Here is a 22,257-nt window from a genome sequence, read left to right as displayed (position 1 = left end):
CTTTATTTTCTTATTCAGAGAAATCAGAACTGTACCATGTAAATTTTCCTAAAAAGCAATGAAAAACTTGGGAAAAAAATTTAACTTTCTTCTTGGTGTTTTACTTCTTTTGATTTAGATCTTCCCCCCAATACCCTCAAAAGTAGGGAAAAGCACTCAGAGATTAAATGTTTTTCCTGGGAAAAGACATGCATTTTAGTAATGCTTTATTCTGCAAGGGCCTCATTGAAGCAGATTTTTAGAAAATATATGTGGTTCATCCATCCATAGTGATACAGGAGTACATCACTGTTTATATTCTAAACTTTTAAGCCTTCCCTAGAAGTAAATTTTCTTTAGTGAGAGACCCAACTATCTGTCCAGGAATTTTTACTCTTGATTAACGTTTGAAGTAACAGAGTAAAATGTAACTGGCTGAAAAACTTAGTTTTGGTTAGAATCACTTTCTTATTATTGAGGGTATGTTATGTGTACAAAGGATGATGTCAGTTCTTAAATTTCAGTATTCTTATAACTTCCAGACTCATTATTTCCCTATGTTGTCAACGCTGAGAGAAGGGACAAAATCTGCCAAACTGAGCATTAGGAATTGAACAGGGACTGATTATTAATTTTTTTTACTTGTAAAAGGGAATGATAAATTAATTTTAAGAAGCTGTTTCACCAAAAGAATATAGAACTTACATTCATAAAACCTGGTCCTTTATAAACTTAATGAGGATACATTGATCTACACACTTTGTATACATTATAGGATCTTGAATGCTTTTCCTAAGGCATTTTATATGATAATAACAAGCAACCTTAATTATATTTTTCCTTCTGTTTTTGAATTGTTCTGTACATTAGAACTTTGTAACATCTCATATTAGATCCATTTGGAAAGTTATAGAGACTTTTCAAATTTTACAAACCAGCACTAAATGTTATTTTGAAAATTGCTTGATTTATGTAGTCTATTGATGGTACCAGTGACTTCACACATTGGCAGTTGTTAGTACCCTACATTTTAGCTGTTGCCATCATTCAATCAGTCATCAATCATTTATTATCTATTGTGTCCCCTGTACTGTACTAGGTGATGTGAATACAGAGACAGAAATGAGACATTCGTTTCCCTCAGTTTACTTCCTGTTACCTTCTATTAGAGAAAACAACTTGTACAGAGATAATAAAAAAACTTAAAACAAAGGTGGTAAAAGAGTTTATGAGAAGGTGGATTTTGTAGTGTAATGGAAAGAGTACTGAATTAAAATAGCAGGGTTTAAGGGTTTTTTTTTCCATCTTTGATACTTGCTAATTGTGCTGCTATGAGCAAGTCACTTAACTTCTTTTTAAAGTGTTATATAAATAAACATGATTGATATTAGAAACAGCTTTAGTGTTTAATTGCAAATTACATTTTTTAGAAATGCAAAATGTTAAGTTGACCCACAGCCCATGCAATAATGCATTCTGTATTTTACTTGCATACAAAGAAAATAAGCCGATGTAAGGATTTATTCAAGAAGGAGAGCTCCAGCGTGTGTCCTAGTAACTTATTAATATCCCTGGTAAAAGTATAAAAAAATGAAAAAAATTCATTTACTTAACAGAAATTCATGGCATGCAACCTCAGTCATCATCAGTGCTTTCCCCATATCCTTGTTGATTAACTCTCTTCTTCCCTACAGTGATTGTATCTTATTCTCTTTCCTCACACCCCCACCATACTCCCAATATCTGTACTTCTCAGTGAATTAGACAACTATTCTGCTGAAAAGATTGAAACCTTCCTTAATGAGTTTCCTCTTCTGTATTCTTCAGATCTTTTCAGTATCATTACCAACTTTTTTTTTACTTTCCCTCCAGTCATGGCAGAGAAAAAAAGTGTGCTTATTCTTTATTAAACTAATCCCCCATCTGCCCTTTTAAAAACAAAATCTTATTTTTTTGTTTCTGCCATCATTTCCCAGTATATCCTTCTCCCTCCCTCTTCCAGAGAGGCTTTCCTTATAATAAAAGAATAATTCACCAAACATACCCAAAAGAGTCTGACATGATATACAGTACTGCAAGCTTATAATCACCCACCTATTCAAAGAAGCAGAGTAGGCAACTTTATATCTCTCTTTTGGTGGAGATGTTAGTCATTATAATAAAACAGCATTCAATTTTGACTGCTTTGTTTTTGTTTTTTTATACTTACATTTTGAATTGTTTTCCTGGCTTAACTTCATTTTCTGTTAGTTTACATACATTTTCCTATGCTTCTCTATACTCATCATTTCTTATAGCAAAGTAATATTCCACACCATTCATACTCTACAGGTTGTTGATCCCAGGCAATGAGCATCTAATTCTTTGCTACTAGGAATAATGCTGTTATAAATATTTGGGTGTGTGTTACCTTTCTTTTTATTGTTGACCTCCTTGACTTGAAGTAGGATCTCTGAGTCAAAATGTTATGTACATTTTCATTATTTTCTTTGCATAATTCTAAATTGCTTTTCTATAAATTAGACCAATTTATACCTCTACTTATGACTCTTCCCCTCTTTTGTCTTTGCCAATTTTCTGGGTGTGAAGTAAAACCCCAGAGTTGCTTGATTTCTTTTTTCTTATTATTAGTGATGTGGAGCAATGTCTCTTACAGTTGTTAATAAGTTTCAGTCTTGATAAGACACAGTCCCCTTCCCACATGAGGCTGAAGGCTGACATGTGGACAAATAATTTTAATTGAGTTATAATAAGAAAGTGCACCTTCATTAAAAGGTCCATCTACTGCAGTACCTCCTTATAATCTGCTGGTGATCCTGACTTGTAGAAGGCTTTTTCAGTGGAGCATGTTTGATTCTACAAAGCTGTACAGCTTCCCCTAAGGTCTGGATATCTGTTGTCCAACTACCAACCTACCTGAGTTTAGAAATGCAACCTGCTCAGTGGAAAGAGCCCTTCATTCCAGCTTTGATAATTACTGTTTGTGTTACTTTGGGCAAGTTGCTTTAGGTCTCTGGGTCTCAGTTTCCTCTTCTGTGAGATGAGGATTTATTTGGTTTAGATCAGGGGTTCTTAATCTAGGGTCTGTCAGCTGGTTTTAAAAGTATTTTGATAACTATAGTTCAATATAATTGATTTACTTTGTAACCCTATTTTTATGCATTTAAAAATATTATTTTTGAGAAGGCTTCCATTGGCTTCACCAGGCTGCCAAGGAGGATCCATGACACTAAAATAGTTAAGAACACTTGATTTAGATGATCTAAGGTCCCTTTAAGTTCTCATTAGGTCTGTGGTCATCACCAGCTTGACAAAGTGTCATACATCTTTTGGTCCTAGTCACCCTCAGTGAATACTTAAGTTATAAAGAGGTTGTGATCTGTATTGGTGAAGAAACTAACAATGCTGATGAAAATAAACTTGCAATTATGGACATGGCAACTGAAGTGTTACTGTGTCTTCCTTGAAGTCATCATGAAGACAGTGATAATAGCTCATATTTATATAATTCCCCAGAGTTTTAAGAGGCAGAATGGCATAGTAGACAGAATGCTGAGCTTAAAGCCAGAAAAACTGTATTCAACCCCTGTCCTGACACACTAGCTATGTGACTTGGTGGGTGAGGAGAGAAGAAGACATGGAGGAGAGAAAAGAATGAAAAGGAGAGAGGAAAGAGGGGTGTGTGTGTGTGTGTGTGTTTTATGTGTTTTTAGAGTTTTATTACTTAGTAAATCCATTAAAAAGTCACCAGAAGAAGCGCTATGGGTCTGTAAGGGAAGAGAAAAGAGTGAGATCTAGATACTGTGCTTTAGATCAAAGTTATGGTAAGTATCCTATCTCTAGAGAAACCAGAAAGCCTAGTCCTAGGGCTTGCTCCTGGGAGAAAAGGGTAAAACCAAGTAACCTTTATCTCATGGTACCCTACACTTGGCCAAAGAATTGCAAAGATATTTTGAAGACATTTTCAGCAAAAGAGCAGCCTTTAATTTTGGTGCAAATATTTATTTCATGGTCACTTATGACACAAATTTAGTTATTCAGGGAATGTTAGCCAGGCAATTAAGATGTTTCTGAAAATTTCTAATGTTCCATTTCTTTATCACCATCATTTTCTTGTCTTTCAATTCCATAGTTTATTCTGTTCTCTCTCAGGCTCTGCTTATACCCTTCTAGATTTTTCCATGTGTGTTAAAACCCTAAGGGCTTTTTTTTCCCCCAATTTACACCATTTTGCTACTATACCAAAATACTTGAAACTCCATTGCTATCACATTAGCCAAGATGGATTTTTGTGAAGCCTATGACTGGTTCATTCTCTCTCAGTTCTGGGTTTTCTCCAGTGGAATATTGGCCAATTGTACTGTCATGTGTGTGAAGGTCACAATGATGATAATAGGGAAATACCAAAATATTTGTTAGCTTATGATGATTTGTGAGATGTTTTTGGCTAACTGGTTAGTATGAGAATTTTGGTAGATAGATGAAAACCTATTTCAAAAAGTGTTTGAGCTCATTCATTTGGGTGGGAGTTTAAAGTTGATTAATGATTATAGCTTATGTTAAGATTTATTTTTCATGATTATTCTTATTAATAAAACATAAGTATTAAAATTAAATCTACTGGGTTAAATTGTGAACCAATTTCAACTTTTAAAGGGGTATTGGTGAAGGCAGATTTGGATTAATCATTTGCTTTTCACAAACTTTCAGTTAGACAACATCATACAAGTGATATATTGACCATAATGAAAGACAATTATTATATTGACCTATTTGTAATGATAATTTGCTAATTGGCTTATAACATAGTCTCAGCAGGGTTTTATTAGTGAAACTGTGGGAAAAAACATCTTTCTAAAGGTTTTAATGAAAAAAAGATCTGTTTTTACTTTTCCGATGTCAGTGTTGTGCTTTCAGACTTAACAGTCATCCTGACTATATCATTTTCTTTTGGAATGACAGCTTAACAGTTTTCCTGCATGGATTGTGTTAAAAATCTTTACAGACCAGATTCACTAAAACATATGTTCAGCTTTTGGGCTGCTAGCTGTACTAGCTGTAGTGCCAACTTTTTTTTTTCCAAAGGTATACTTAAGTTTGCAATTTTGTTCCCATTGATCCTTATTATTAATGCTGCATTAAAACAACATTAATTTAGATTCTATTAATCTATCACTTCTATCATATCTGGTGATCTGAGGTTTACTTTTTCCAATGAAATAATTTCCACATAAATTGGATCAAATGGATAGAGATTATTAGCATAATATTGGTAATATAATTAATATATTATGAGGACTGAATATTTGAAGGAATTTTAGTACTATGCTGCTTTAAAATCTTGAGGGATATAAATAGTAATAAAAATATCCACATCAAAGGAGGTGTTTGAACCTTGGCTTATACATTTCCTTACTTATATCAGTTTCAGTACTAAGTAGCATGTCTCAGACTAGAACTAAAATCTTTTGACTTCTAGTCCTTCGTTCTTTTCACTGTACCAAGTTGGCCATGATTTTTAAATTGCTGTGAAATTTTTTATTGCTACACGACTGTCACTGGTAAAATCCTATCCAGACAGACCTTTTGCAATGAAATTCTCCTCTCCTGTAACTTGAAAGTAATATGTTTATTTTTAAAAATTATATACTTATGAATTGTGTTTGAAGAACAATTTATACAATAACGTTGTGAAGACAAACACTTTAAGAACTCTAATCAATACAATAATCAATCTGGATTTTTCCAGGGAATCATAATTAAACATGCTACTCACTTCCTACGAGAAAGTAATTGACTGAGGTGCACACTGAATCAAACATTTTTTGGACATGGTAAATTTGAGAATTTGTTTTCTTAACTATGTATATATGTTACAGGTTTTTTTTTTCCTTCTTTTTCAATGACCTGAGTGGGGGAAGGTGGGATGGAGAGAGAGTAGGTTTTTTGTTCATTAAAAGACCAGAATTAAAGCTTATATATGTTAGACTAACTCTAAAATAATTTCTAGCAATTAAGCCTTTCAGTGATGGCTAAATGTGACAACTATTATCTTGAAAGCAAACTACAATTATTGCTATAAACTATATGTTATAAACTCTAACAATACTTATAGCTATTGTCATATTGTTATAACAATAGTTATAAGTATTGTCAGAAAGTTGGTGTATAGTCTACTCATTTGTTATCTAATTATCTCCCTTTGTGTTAAACAGAACAGCCTGGTTTCATTGAACTGTTAGATCAACAAATGAAATTATTATAATTTCTGTGTGGGTTGGGTCTTCCTTAGTTAAGGAAGCCTATGGAGAGGCAGGACTTCTGATTACCTTTCCCTAGCAACAAGAAATTGTGTGTCAAAATAGTTTATCAGTTTATGGAGAGTGTGATTTGAACACATGCAAATTACATGGACTCTCACTTCATCCTACAGGAAGTAACCAAAACTCTATTTAGGGAGATAGGAATAGGAAGGGAAAAGGAAAAGGGAAATCTAATTGTGCCTTCTCCTCCTCCTCAAAGACAAACATTTACACCTTGTGCTTTTGGTCAGATATTTTATATGACGTTAAGTAGAAATGGAGAGAAATTGAGAGTGTATATTAAAAGAGAGGGTACTCAGCAAAATGCTGAGGAATGAAGAGATGAATGAAAATCATAAAGACAGTGAACCAGTGACAATTATGAACTAAATCTGTCAGAAATACATTTATATTCACACCCTTGAGTAATATGGTTTGGCTTTGCGAATTTTTATTGATGACAATCATTTTTCTTAATATCATCCCTTTAAGAAGACTGATGTCTTCTACATTTTAATATAATGAATATGAAGAAGTAGGTTTTAGGGATACTGCTAACAAACAGGGATACTTTCCAGATACATAAATGATTTGCCTCCCTTTCTGAACATCAAAATGCCAATTGATTGCCCTATCTGAAATATCAGTTTCTATACTACTCTTAGAAATGGGAACCTCAGAGCATCTCATTCTGATTCTTCATATTCCTTAATTCTTCTGAGCTATAGTCACATCTATAGAATTCTATCTGTAATAATATTAATGTTTATAAACTGAAAATAGGTAAATATAAGATTTTTTACCCAATTCTGACAGTACATTTTTCACTGTGTCTGTTCCCTGATTGCCAGGCGGGCAGGGAGGAAGTGGAATAAAAAGCACACTACAAAGTGTACTGACAAATTCATCTCAGAAGATGGATGTAATATTTATAGATAGAGGAATACATAGGAGCATACAAAGAAGAGTGCTATGATGATTTTTTTTGGTGCGTGACTTTCCTCTAAACCAGTAAAACTACAAAAAAACTACTATCAGAGACTTAATTGCCCAATATTTTTAATTCCTCCTATAAAAGTTGTGTCTTTTCCCATCTGTTTGTGATCTTTTCTCATAGCCCCATAGTACATCAATAACACCCATGCCATTGGGACCTCCTGGTATTACTGTAAATGACTGTCCATGGAAGATTCCTTGGAGGCAATTGCAGAATATATCAGTTCATATGAATCAACAGATACTTGTTAAGTATCTGTGGTGTTTTTAAACTAGTGCTAGGCACAAGGAATCATGCAATCTCCACATTCTGCATATTTGTTTCCAAACATAATTGAAAATGCTGACTGTGAAGCCTTGAATGATTTTAGCTTCAGTTACCATAGCAATCACTGTTCTTCTGCTTACCATTAATGGCATTCTAAGATAACTGAGCTATTTTTGTTAAAAGTCTCAAAATTCTTTTTATGTGAAACTGAATACAAGATGACTCCCTGAACAGGTCAAGCCTGGAAAAGCTTTAGCTAGGAAATTTAATTCATAGTATTAATACCTACCCTTTTTTAAAGTGACCTTCCTTAAGGTCAGGTTATTTTTGAGATTGTTTTTTCCTTTTAAATATACATCTTTAGAGTTATAAAATACTTTTATTAATTAGTAAATTTAATTTTGTACTTATAATTTGCATATGATATAACTGAGCTTTTATTAATTTGAGCTTTTATTTGTCAAACTCAGCTCAATGTTTTTAGCTTGTTACTTGTAACTGAGCAGATAAAATATTTTGAGTGTTATTTGTAACATAACTGGAACAGGTGAACCATTTAGAGTTTTTAGCATAGTCTCTGACCCTTTCTCTGATCTTTTCTTGGTTATAAATAATTCATGTCTTAAAATCAACCCTATGTAATCTTCAGAGAGGAAATAATGTAAGTATATTTTAATTTGTATATTCATATTTCATAGGCATAAAAATTTAATATATAATTTAAGAAAGATAAAATTAGTATTAAAATTATTGAAAAATAACTCATATTTTTTTAACCTCATAATGCAACTCAAATGCTTCCTTTAATGTCACAGTTAAGCTTTTTTAATACCATCTTGTTCTATAGTGTATGTTATATAATTTTTTGAACTACTATATTTGTCACCAATTTGCATTGGTTCTATCAGATATTATTTTTTACATTGAAATTGAATGGTGATATTCTGATTAATTATATTTATCATACAGGTGCTGAAAAAACTTAGAAACCCATCAACTTTGTCTGTTATTTCTTCATATTTTCCATTATTTTCAGTATTCCAAGTTTGAGTCTTTTCATTCTACCCTGTTTTCCCCATAGTTTTTCTATATTATTTTGGTACTTTCCTTCTCAACTACCTAGTTTTTTTCTTAAATTTTGAATATTTAACTGTATACATCGAAATGAACAAAACATAGCAGTTTCTTTCTCTCTACTACTGAAACAAAAGGAGGAAAATTGGCATAGAGATATAGGAAAATTTTTAACTGCATGAGCCTCAGCTGAAAATGATTTGTTATCTATCACAAAAATGTTGGGTTAAGAGTGGAGCTACAGAATTATGTTTTCTCTGCCTTTATTGATATATATCAATTGAAAAAAACATTATTTGTTTTGTTTCAGATAGTGTCAAAATAGACTGCCATCATAAGAAAGGCAATTTAATGTATTTTCAGATTCCAGTCTTGAGTTATGCATGTAACTGAACTCAAACCACTTGTAAATCTATAACATCATTAAGTTGGAAAAAATACCAACCATTAAAAACTGAGTTTTTTGTCTCTCTTTTTCAGTCAGTGGCCAAAACTGGGCGACTCATGATCAGTCATGAGGCTCCCTTGACCGGAGGTTTTGCATCGGAGATCAGTTCTACAGTTCAGGTACAGTAACTTCTTCTCTCTTTTTCTTTGCTTGACATAAGTTCTAATATTTTGTAGATTTTTCTGTGCCTTACAGAGAAAAAAAACTACTTATCACAACATACAAAGGTAAGTACTTAATTGAAATCCATGTTCACTGCCTTTTAGTTAATGATATAATTATGTCTTCTGGAAAAGGGATTTGTGTAAAAATAAGAGCTGAACAATCCTTTGTAGGGGAAAGTTTGAAACCAGTTCAATATACCATGTTCTGGTGTATTTAAAATTATATTTGAATATGCTGCATGCAGAGTTTTGCAAAGTCGTCTCAGTTTGAATCTGATGTTTTTCCCTAATGAAACCAAAACTGACTATAAAATGGTTCATTTTGAACTTATTCTTAAATGTTTTTAGACTCCAACTTGTAATAAATTACTTTGTCAAAAAGTCAGTCTTTTAAAGTCATTTGTGTAACTAAATTACTGTATGGTACTGGCAGCTGCAGCAGAATGGTTGAAAGGCTTATGTAAAGATTTATATTTTAGAATAATCACTCAAAATATATGTCCTGCTACATGAGAAAAAATAATATTCCTTTCTGTATCACTTCCATTTGTTAGACTATTTACTTAATGCCTCTATTCACATTTTTATGCCATATCAAGAAGTAGATAACTTTGAGAGTATTTTCCTTTTCCTTTACGTTGTATATTGAAAAGCAAATTAAATCTAACTTGTTTTAATGTAAAAATACATTACTGGAATTAAATGTTTACTGTTAAAATCATACTGTTTTTTGGCCATATTGAGAATTTTTCTTAATTCCTCAAATATTTTATATTGATTTTCATATTAGACTTTCCTCTACTTTTTAATTCACCTCAGTATTAGTAGAGATTCCACTTTATTATAAATGGAATGTGTAGAAATCAATCAGAGTGCTTCCTCAGGAATTAAAATATTACTATTGAGTAACATTGAGTACCAATTCAGTATTTATTACAACTTATAGGCAACTATTGATTTTAAAAAATAACTGCTATAACTTTATTTGCATTATAAAGCACAATAAAATAATTCAAACTGTTGATTAAGGGAAGAGGAACTGTTTTAGAAGTGACATTAATGAAAGATTTAAATATGTTTGACTTTTTTGAAATAGAGGATTAACCCTCCATAATTACAAGTTAAAATGAATAGAGTATTATTGCTACTTACAATTATTATGAACTTAATGCAAAGACAAAAGATGGATGGTTACATACAAAATATTTAGTAAAAGCGAGCTTTGAGGTTCTTATAATGTCAATTTTTTTCTTTCTTCCTTCCTCCTCTTCCCTCTGAGATTGTATCTCCCGTCCTCACCCACAATGCAAATACAGTGACCTCTCATAGACCCAACCCTAATACTTGATCAGCTCCAAAGCTTTATGCTGCTTTTTTTTCCCTGAGATGGGCCAGTTTTCCTCTTAGGCATCCTAATTACCCCCTGTTCCTAGACATTATCCTAATAGTGTGGACACTGAATTGACTTCTGCCATTCTTCCCCCCACCCCCATTTTATTAGGAGACAATAGTTTTTTTGCTAAATGTTACAGTATTTTTTGCATCATTAGTATTTTGCATTTTAAAGCATTTTCCCCCTTTACTTATCCAGTTTTCCATTGTTCATTTGTGGCAATTGACTGTTGCTAAATGATGTTAAAGGTTGATCATTAAGATCAAAGTCATATGGTAGGCCAGCTGGAAAAAAATATAGAGGTTTACATTTTTCTAATGATGTGTTTAATTCACTCTATCCTACATGTCACATTGATTAATACTTGTTGCCTACATCTGAACTTCACTTGACTGCTTTCTCTCTAAATTTGCTTTGTTACAATAACTTTATTATGAACTTTTCATTACATTTGAACAACAACAAAAAAAGGACTCAGGGTGGTGGTTGGGGAGTAGAGAAAAGTGAATAAAAAAGATTGGAAAGTAAAACTGCAGGATTTTGCTTCTAGTTGTGCCCTTAAAGTGTTCTCTCATTTAGGAACACAGTAAATTTTATATGTTATACATACCCATCCATTCTCCTTCTTTAGGGAGTGTCAGAAGAGAATGATTAGATTTCTGTATCAGTCGTTTAATTTATTCATTTAAGTTTTCTTTATGAAAAATGCTTCAGTTGACCAATTATGAAGTTATTTCAATTACTAATGATGCAAGACATTGGTATGATACACAAGCATGTCAAAGCTCTACATTAAAGAATTTAGAAAATTGAAATTTAATTTTCTTATAACAAGGGAATTGAATATGTACATAATAAAATTTGAATTATATAAAAATGATGAGTATAACTATGGCATAATGTAATGTGGAGGAAATGAATTTTAGTGAGAAGTTAAAATAGCTCAGTGTTTACAAATATATCCCTTCATGTTAATGAAAAATATATACCATGATAATGGGGGATAAAATAATTTTACTAGGGTTATGCAGTAAAATGTGAAGATACTTTTATATTTGATGATAATGTTTTTCTGTGTACTTTTGAAGTGTTCTAAATATGGTGAGAATTTTAAAAATTCATTTTAAGGTTATTTGTAGTCTTGATTTTCAAATCTGTGACATAAATCAAGAATGCCTTACAGTATTGAAACTGAAATCACTTAATAATTCTGAGATGTAGTTGTTTTTACCCTAGCTGAAATAATGAACTTTTCCCACATTTGTTAGTTGCCAGATTTTCCCTTTTAAAATTTTTCAAAAAGTAACCTTATTATCTCATGGTGTTCACTTTTTGATAATGTAAGGGAAATCTTTTGTACAAATAAAAAAATCTTTCTAAATTGACAAACCTTAGAGACATTGTTCCATTCTTTTACTCTATAGTTTAGTTTTTTTTTTTAAAGATACGTGTGTTGTAGATTAAAATACTAACTTAAATATTCTCCCAATTACATCAACTAATGGAAAATATATGTGAAAATGAGCAGCTGGAAAATATTCGCTCACATTATTTTTGTGGATTTCTAATCACTTTTAACAGTGAAAGACAACATAGCATAGTTTATACAGAACTTGCCTGAGAACCAGAAAGAATTGGGTTCAAGTCTCACATCAGAGTGAATTATGCTACTTTTCAGGGACCTAGGAAATTCTCCATATGTACATTAAAGAGTGTTGATGATTTATTTGTAGACAAAATTTCCTCATCTGGGAATTCCCTTAGCCAACAAAATCACAAATCGAATCTTCATCTCTACACCCGTTAAGTCAATGCTATAGTAAAGAATATAGGTTTTAATTGCAAAAACGTTCAAAAGGATGGTTATGAACATTAGAGAATAATTATTTTTAAAAAGTTTACTAAACAAAAGAAACACCTAAAAATTCTTCCCATGTTACCCAAATAAATAATATTTGGATGAAATATTAATGCAATAGAAATTTTTCTTTCAATTTCAATTTTGGGTAGGAAAATATGTTATGCAAAATAGAGTTATCATAGAATGATTTGTTGAATGCATGAAATATCAAATATATCAGTATCTTCAGTGTTTTATTAAAAGATTATTTAATCACATTTTTGTTCTGGAGTTTTATTTTCTGTGATATGGACACCTCTTAGAGTGACAAATTTCACTAGTGATGCAGGACATTCATCTGCCATTTATATTATTAAAGATTTACTTGGATCATTGAGACATTAAATGACTTGCCCACATTTCATACAACTGGGTGTTATGAATTCCAAGGCTGGTCCCTTGTATACTAACACATGCTACCTGTCATGTCTAATAATATTGAGAGACAGCATGCTGTAATGAATGAGACACCAGACTTGGAGTTAGGATTATCTGTGTTCAAATACTTCCTCCGATTTCATCACAAGCTATGAGATCTTGGGCAAGTCACTAAACCATTTTGTTCCTCAGTTTCTTCATTATAAAATGAAAAAGGTTATATTTAGTGATATCTAAATTTTCTTCCAATATCATCTCATATAAAAGATGTAAAATGCTATATGAGTATTGCTATATCTATCTTACTACCTTTTTCAAAGAAATACTATTTATATTTTTCTAGCCATATTGCTTACAGGTAGAAAAATGATCAAAGTATTATAAGCATTTATTATTTTTATATATTGGAGTTATTTAAAATCTCATGTAATAAACTATGCACATAGAACTTACATTTAGTGAAAATTAAATACTTTAAAAAGTAAACATATAAAATCTAATAAATTATTCCTATTAAAGTTAATTCATTTGAAGGTAGAAGGGGAAAAAAAGTCAGACATAGGTGTCTTTGGCTCGTCTGTTGGGGAAAATTTATTAGTTTCAGATTCAAAGCTTGCTATCTCTTGTCATCTAAATTTGTATCTCCATCTGTTCTCACTTTGGGGGAAGGAACTTTCTTCCCCTTTTCCATTTGACATGTACTAAAAGTTAAGATATACTTCTCCTAAGTGAAAATTTGATTACATTCATCTGAAGTAGTTGAAAAATGTTTGTATGCATAATAGGCATGAAAGAGCATGACTGTTAGATATTATAATTGAGCAAAATAAAGATTTAGTAAGTTAATGCACAAATGGATTATTTTTATATTAATATTTGTATTTATTGCCCTTATATAATCACAGATTTTAAAGAATTCTTTTCCATCTTTATGCATATTATTTTATAAACATTAAAATTATTTAGTATTATTAAATCATACATAGAAACATACATTATTTAAATCATAACGTGAAACATAATTTATGGTATACAGAAATTTAATATGACATATTGCTTTGGGCACAGTAGAAATTTACCTTTATTTTTCATTTGTAACACATATTCCCATAATGAGGAAATAAATTATGAGTCTGATTGGATTGTGCTCTAAGAAAAAAACACACAAAAGAAGTAAAATCCTTTTCCCCGTCTTCTGGATTTAGTGCTTAATAAGAATGCCAAAAATCTTGGGGATTGTGGTTGGCTTAAAGATTTGTTTTTTTTACACATGGAAGCAATAAGGCTGCAATAAAGAGTCCAGTTGGAGACTATGGTAAGTTTCCATACCATTGTTCCATCCTTTCTGTGAGGTCTCTTAACCTAGACTAAAAAGTCAGGGATTGTTGAATACATACATACATACATACATACATAACATATACATGATACATACATACATACATACATATGAATCAGAACATGATAAACTAAAATAATCTAAAAGATAAGAAATCATTATAAGAAAAGAAGGCTTTTATGTCTTTTAATGAAAGAGCTTTTGCTTTTTTTTTTACTATCCCAAGTTGTAATTTTTAATAGTATTCTAGCATACAAATTCCTTATGACTATAAAAATTAAAAATATGCAGATTTCAGACATTGACAAATTGGTAGAAGTATAAGGCCAAAGTCTTAGAGATAGTAGAGTTTTTGAGATCATGGAAAACTTTGCTATAATTAAAATTTTAAAGCTAGTATGTTAGAAAATCAAGACTCAGTACAAGGACATGCTTGAGTAATAATATAGTGATTATAGTAGCAGTTTCATAATTCTAATTTGCTTTAGACAACATAGTTCATTTGAAAAAAAAATACAACATAGCATATACAGTAATAATGCAGTGGAATTGGGACAGATATAAGTAGATACCCTGATCATGATATAATTAGTCAAGACATGTAATGATCAGAAGTAGGGTGATTTAAAAAATAATAATAATATCAAAACCTATGAAATAAAGAGATCCTTCCTCTGGCCAATCCTTAAATTTGTGTGATACAGAGATGACTAGTGTGACCCCTTTACATTGATGTAAAGTAAAACAAGCATAGCAACAAGTTCATTAAACAGCCACTACAACTATAAACGAAATTATAGTGTGTGCGGATGTAGAGGAGACTACTGTACTAGTCTACACCTCCCACCCCCAACCCCTACATTTTGGTAGTTATGTCAAAATAATATAATCTAAAATATGCTCTTTAAATAAAAACATCTCAGTATGTATGCCGTGTCACAGGCTTGTTCTAAGAAAATAAAACTTGCTATCGTTTTGAAAATTATAATATTCTAAAAAAAATGATAGAATAGATACTATTGTCATCATTATCATTACTGATAAACAATTATACTTTAAAGAAATAATACTGAAAAAAGAAATAATATTGGCAATATTTAATTTTAGAAAAAATAAGTATCTTGTCCTGTGTCCCAAGTCAGCTGTACAGTTTTCTCCACAGACACCTGAAACCTGTCGTGCCCCAAATGAGCCTTATTTACATTTCCTCAGAAAACCGGTTGCTCCTTTTAACTTTATTTTTGTCATTTGTGCCACTATTCACCCAGGCTCCCATTTCTAAAATCTTGATACTTTTTTTTTTCTCTCACCTTTGGTCTGTAATATGCCAAGTTATCACTTCCTATTGTTTCTATTTCAATTCTCCTGTATTCAGTAAGCATTTTATAGATGCCTACTGTGACTTATTGCTAGACATTGGGGATACAAAAACAAAACAATTGTTACTCTCAAGGAACTTACATTTGAAAGGCGATACTTGGACAAAAAGTGCATAAAAATTAAGTACAAAATATGAACAGGATAATTTTTGGAAAGAGGGCACTAGCAACTGGGTAATCAAGACAAGCTTTCTTTTAAAGAATGTACTAATATTGAGCTGTAAAGGAAGTTAGGGATTCTGTGAAGTAGAGGATAAGAAGGACAAGTGTAGGGAATAGTTTGGGCAAAGGTACATAGCAGATGGAATATAGGACACGGGGGAGAGTGGCCGGGGAGGTAGGTCTTGAACCTATGCTTTTGTTGTTATATTTTGTCGAATGGTGTATGCTAAGAAAAGGAGACAGCCTCAGACACTTAATACAAAATTAGCTGTGTGATCTTGGGCAAGTCACTTAACCCCAATTACCCTATCTTCCCCCCTCCAAAAAGCAAAAAAAAGAAAAAAGAAAAAGAAAAGGAGACAGAAGACAGATTGTGAGGAGCTTTTAAAAATCCAGCAGAGGAGTTTGTGCAGAATTTCTTGAGAAAAGTAATAATGTAGTTAGACCTGTGCCTTAGGAATAGGAATTTGATGTCTCTCTTAAAGATGAATTATGGTCCAGAGAGAATTGAGTCACAAATATCAATTAGGAGGTGAATGTGATGATTCAGATAAGAGTGATAATGTTATGAAAAACTAGGATTTTCTGTAAAACATCTTCCTTCTTGTCCATTTACATATCAAACACTGATTAACACTTTCTTGTACATTTCTTATAGCCTTTAGAAAGGCCTTGTTGCCTGTTCAAAAATATGCTCATTTGAATTAACATATGTAAGGTGCTTTGCAAGCCTTAAAGTGCTATATAAATTCTAGCTATTAGCAATTATTATTCTTCTCTTCTCTGCCTTCCCTATCCTTTACAACTACCTTTATAGTATCCTACATATTGCTGCCAGATCTCATCATATTACTGTGTAAGGAGGATTTTGTTATCCTGTTTAAAGGTTTAGCCCAGGCTCCATGACCATAACAATCTCTAGTTCCCTGGTGCTAGATAACGGATCCTAGATAGTAGTTCCTAGAATCAGTGATAGCCCTACTGCCACTGAACAGTGAGATATGGGATGACATAAGTAATATTTACTACACTTGTGCTGAATGACAATATTACTAAAGTTAACCTGTGAGCTTAATGTTGGTAAAATGCCTTCTTTGTCTGTTGCCCCATAAATCAAGTGGGCACTGGTCAATAAGTTGGGATTTGGTATTTGGGTAATGCATAGAGGAATGCTTGTACCTGTCTTGATTGACCCCCATTAAAACTTAGGGGAAATCTCTGTGTTTGCCTCAACTGGCCCCCCTTGAGGCTTGGTATGCTTAGGGGAGTGCACAAGCTGCAATACTGTGCCTGTCTCAGCTGACCCCATCAAGATACAGGGGTAGGGCGTGGCCAGGTAACACAGCGAGTAAGAGCACTGGCCCCAGAGTCAGGATACCCTGGGATCGAATCCGGGCTGAGACACTTAGCACCCACTCAGAAACACCTGACCGTGTAACCTTGAGCAAGTTACTTAACCCCAATTGCTTAGGGGCGGCCAGGTGGCACAGTGAGTAAGAGCACCAGCCCCAGAGTCGGGATGATCTGGGATCGAATCTGGGCTCAGATACTTAGCACCACACCCAGAAATAACTGGCTGTGTAACCTTGAGCAAGTTACTTAACCCCAATTGCTTTAAAAAAAAAAAGATATGGGGTAGGTGCCCCTTCTTCTCTCTAGCCTCTATTAGAAGGGTGACTAGGGAATGTTGTAGGAGTTGGTACTCCCATTATCAGTAATCCTTTGAGAAATAAGCTAGTTTATTTAATCCCGTCTTATGACTCTGTTTCTGTCTTCCTCTCTCCCTAGATCAAGAATGAACCTGTGCTAGTGTCTCCACTTTTCTTACATTGGTGTAGTTGGTGTTACCTGTGTGTTTACCTCTGAAACACACTCTTTCATTTGATAAAACCCTTCACTAGGTTCCCTTTTGCCTTCTGAATAACTCTGTCTCCTTAGCCTGAAGTGCTAAGACTGTACTTCAGTCATATTGGATACCTCCTTGTCCCGTATGCATGCCCGGTAGTGCCTCCTTATACTTTATTCCCTTCCCTCAGAACTTCTACTCTTTCTGCCTGTTGAATTCCTTCCTATTCAACTTTTACAATCCATCAAAAATTCTGCCTCCTCTATAAGACTTATTCTGATCCCTTAGTTGATCATTATTTTGCCCCTTTGTACCTCTTACACATTTTCATATATCATTTTGTGTTGTAGTCATACATTTATATCATTTCCTCCAATCAGACTATATACTCATTGAGGGCAAGGATGGCATTTGGATAATAGTGAAGTTTCCATGTTTAGATTCAACAGTCTAAAGCTTTTACCTTATACTTCTACAAAGTTGTCAGTGTTTGTTTTTATATTTCCATCACCATCTAGCACAGGTCTTTGTATACAATAGACCCTTTGTAAATGTGTGTTTCCTTGTTGAACTCTTTGTTGAAACAATTAAGTACCAAAACTTTGTTAACATTTTAACAGCCTTCCTGCCTTGTAATAGGAATAGAGAATTGCTGTTTTCCATTATTCAGAATTCATTCTAAAAATACTAACATGAATAAGTTAGCCTTCTGCTTATGGTGCTTATCACAGTGCGCTGCACTTATGACACCTAAGTACTTCTCCCCATTTGGGCAAGCAAACAATGTATTCCTTGAAAGACCCTGAGCAAAGCACATGTTTACCCTCTATCCTTCCTCCCCCTCAAAAGTCTAAAACTCGGTGGCAGCATTTATTTTTCCTTCCTCCCTTGCTCCCCAGGAAGCACCTGTACTTGGCCCATGATTTACCTCACACAAACTCTTAAAAATCATAGCCTTTGAATGAGCAGTTATGCCTTTCTAAAAATTTCCCAGGAGAGCTCATCTATCAATAGAAATAGAGCTTCAGACCAGGAAACCTCTAACCCTATGATAAAGTTATAATCCTAGCCCTATGAATTGTTCCCTGATTCAGCTGTGACTAATAGACATTTTTCATTGCTTCATCAACTGCTGCTATTTTTCACATGGAAATCTCTTGGAAAGTATATGAGATAGATAGATAGATAGATAGATGGATGGATGGATGGATGGATGGATGGATGGATGGATGGATGGATAGATAGATAGATAGATAGATAGATAGATAGATAGATAGATAGATAGATAGATAGATAGATAGATAGATAGATAGATAGATAGACTGACAATCAGACAAACAGGTAGATAGGTAGATAATTTTGCTTACTAGTTAACCCCATGCCTATTGTCTCCATCAGGAAGCAAATGTTCCAAGTAAGACTTATAACCTCATCGCTCTATGTCTATACTTCAACTTTTATAATTATATTCTTCATGTTATCAATGTTTAGTCCTCTATGACTCTTGGTGTCCTCATTTGGGGTTTTCTTGGCAAAGATATTGGAGTGGTTTGCCATTTCCTTCTCTAGCTCATTTTACAGATGAAGAAACTGAGGTAAACATAGTCAAGTGACTTGCCTATGGTCATATATCTAGTAAATATCTGAGGCCAGATTTGAACTCAGAAAGATGTTTTCCTGACTCCATGCCCAGCATTCTATCCACTTCACCATCTAGCTCCCTACATTATCATTATATTCTACAATTTAACCAAATGTGTACCTTATAAAATCATGATTAGGTTTTAGAGGTAGGGTAATCTAGTATAAAGATTGCTGACCTTGGAAGCAGAAGATCTATATTTAAATACCACTTTAGTACTTAATAGTTGTGTGAAAATGGACAAGTCATTGTCCATTGGACAATCCATTGAGGCTTTCTGAGCCACGGTTTCTTTAACAATAAAATGGGGAAATAGTATTTCTACTTTGTGCTTCCATAAGGTTCATAGGATCATAGATTTAATCTGTAAAGTAACTTACAGGTCATCTAATTCAAACTCCTTATTTTACAGATGAGGAAACTGCAGCCAGGGGTAGTTATGTAACTTCTTCAAGGTCCCTCAGGTATTTTTACATTGTACCAATTCCTTTTTAGAGTAAAGGCTTTGTAAACCTTAAAATGCCACATAAGTGTGAGTTATAATTGGTTGTCTACTCTTTATCAAGGGTATTTTAAAAATTACTAGCTAAGACATGCTAGCCTTTGTATAGATTTTACTGACTATTTTAACTCTAATTACTAGAGACCACTTTGATCTTTCCAAACATTCATCCACTATAATCCGTAATAATCATAATTAATAGCTGTCATTTATGTGGTGCTTTAAGAATTGCAAAGTGCTGTACATATGTTACCTCATTTGATACTTATGACAAATGATCGCTGGGAGCTCTTATTATTCCCATTTTTCTATTAAGGCAACTGAGGCACAAAGACATTAAGTGATTTGCCCAGTGTCACATGAATAGCAAGAAATGTTTGAGGGTGCCTTCAAATCAGATCTTACTAACTCCAGGGCCAGCATTCTATACACTGTTACACCTAAATGCCACAAAGCCAGTGATTTCCATTTCATCTTTGTATTCTCTTTTCTAACAATTATTAGATTAATAATTACCTGGAAATATTCCTGGACTCCCTCTATGCTTCCTTTCCTTCCTATCTGAGTCTACTTTTCTTTTAATTCTCCTCATTTTCCCTGTCTGTTCTCTTTGCTCAACCCATATTCCCCTTTTATTCTACACATAACCCACAGCATATCCCAGTATTGGAGTGTTAACTGGGTAACAGACCATGTTCTACTGAAGTTCTAAGTATAATCTAACAATCAAAGATTACTTTCAATAAAAAAGATTTATGAATTTATAAAGTCCTTTATGGACTACCTGACAATGCTTTTGCATGAATTAGATATCCTTGACTCTGAGGGGAAAAAATAATCCTTTAATAGCCAATTAGTGATTTGAGAGTGAGTTATATAGTTTTTGAAATAAGGATTAGAACTATGATTTCCTTGATATGGGGAAGAAATGGGTGAAAAAATCCATTCTACCAGTGCAGTTGGTACCTTCTTTGCAACTTATAGTTTTAGAGAGTTGCCGAGGGTACTGAGGGTCACACAACCATGTATGCCAGTGGTCACATAACCATATATAGCAAAGCTAAGACTTAAACCTAGATCTTACAGACTTCTGGGTTAACTTTCTATCTATGATACCATGCTGCCTTTCTCAGTTCTTGGATTATTTTGGGAAGATTTTTTTTCTCCTATTGTCAGATTTTAGGAATATCATTGCTTGTTATTGTATCTACCTGTAGCAGCAAGCACCCCAAGCGTCCTCAGGGTTTGCAGCTACCACAGGTTCTTGGATCTGCTTTGTTAAAGGAAAGCAACTCAAAATGGGTTAACAAGCTTACTTTAATCAGTCAGACATATATCGTTTACCTTGTTCAGGAGAAAAGGTCAGCACCCTGAACCTCAAAGTATACAGGCATAATTATCAAGACAGAAACATCAAGTAGACAGATTTCCAAACTGTCCAACCATTACATCCATACCCAGTCAACATCTGGGTTTCCACATTCTGGGTTTTTCAAAGCCGGGGGACTCTCAACAACGGCTTCCCAGAATTCAGATCAAATCACAGAACACTTCTCAAAGTGAGTCCCAAAAACAAAGCTACACATCAGGGCTTATATAGCCTTCTCCTGGCTCAGAGAATGTAACAACCTTATTGACTCACTGGCCAATCAAGAAGTATCTACTGAAAAACAAGCCTCCCTCCCCAGGCTTCTGGTGCACTTTAGCCTAGGGGCAGGGAAGATCTTCCAAATTTGCATTCCCATTACACTACCAGAGGATAGAAAGAAAGAAGGTAAAATAAAAGTGGTTATATTTTACTTTTAACTAATTTTCATTCATTCAACAAATGTTTGTCACCTCTTATGCAAAATTTTATTCTAGGCTTAGGACACAGATAATCAAATAAATAATGCACAATCCCTTTTCTCAGGATGATTATGCTCTAGTCATGGAGATGTGTGTGGAGACAGATTCAATAATAGTTCCTTTTGTCTAGAGCTGGAATAAACCTTGGACATGATCTAAGCAATCCTTTCATTTCCTGCATGAGAAAACCATAATCCAGGAGAGTTCATATGACTTGTCCAAGGTCACAGAGGTAACAAATAGCAGAGGCACAATTTGAACCCAGTTTTCCTGACGTAAGGTCCAGTGTTTTTCCCTCCTCATTATACCACATTATTGTTTAATAGTGATAGTTTGTATCAAGGACCATAGACTTATAGACCTCTTATTTTATAGATGAGGAAAATGAGATGCAGAGAAATTAAATGACTTTCCAAAGGTCACATTTGTTAATGATAGAATCAGATTTGAACCCAGATCCATTGACTCCAAATTCAATTTTCTTCCTGCTATGACAAAATAGACTTTTGCAGAAAAAAAAAGCATAATAAGTACAAGAAAGATTGAAAATTAAATACTGTGAATTCAAGGGGGGAACAGAAGGAGGCTAAATAGAAGAAAAAATGAAGTGTGGATATTATCTGTATATTTTAGTTTT

General features: G+C 33.3%; 1 protein-coding gene across 2 annotated transcripts in view; it reads left to right on the top strand.

Moving 5' to 3' along the window:
- The window catches only part of BCKDHB (branched chain keto acid dehydrogenase E1 subunit beta), a 274,508-nt gene that overhangs the window by 170,268 nt on the left and 81,983 nt on the right, over positions 1-22,257 (top strand). For both annotated transcript variants that reach the window (XM_069066957.1, XM_069066955.1), the window contains exon 9: positions 9,100-9,186. In XM_069066957.1, coding sequence (XP_068923058.1) covers positions 9,100-9,186 — 87 coding nt within the window. The remainder of the gene's footprint in view (positions 1-9,099; positions 9,187-22,257) is intronic.

Source organism: Petaurus breviceps, unplaced genomic scaffold (genome assembly GCF_028583685.1).
Source record: "Petaurus breviceps papuanus isolate PSGF00001 unplaced genomic scaffold, PetGlider_PUasm1.0 90734, whole genome shotgun sequence".
Taxonomy (NCBI): domain Eukaryota; kingdom Metazoa; phylum Chordata; class Mammalia; order Diprotodontia; family Petauridae; genus Petaurus; species Petaurus breviceps.
This window is presented reverse-complemented; position numbering and strand designations above follow the sequence as displayed.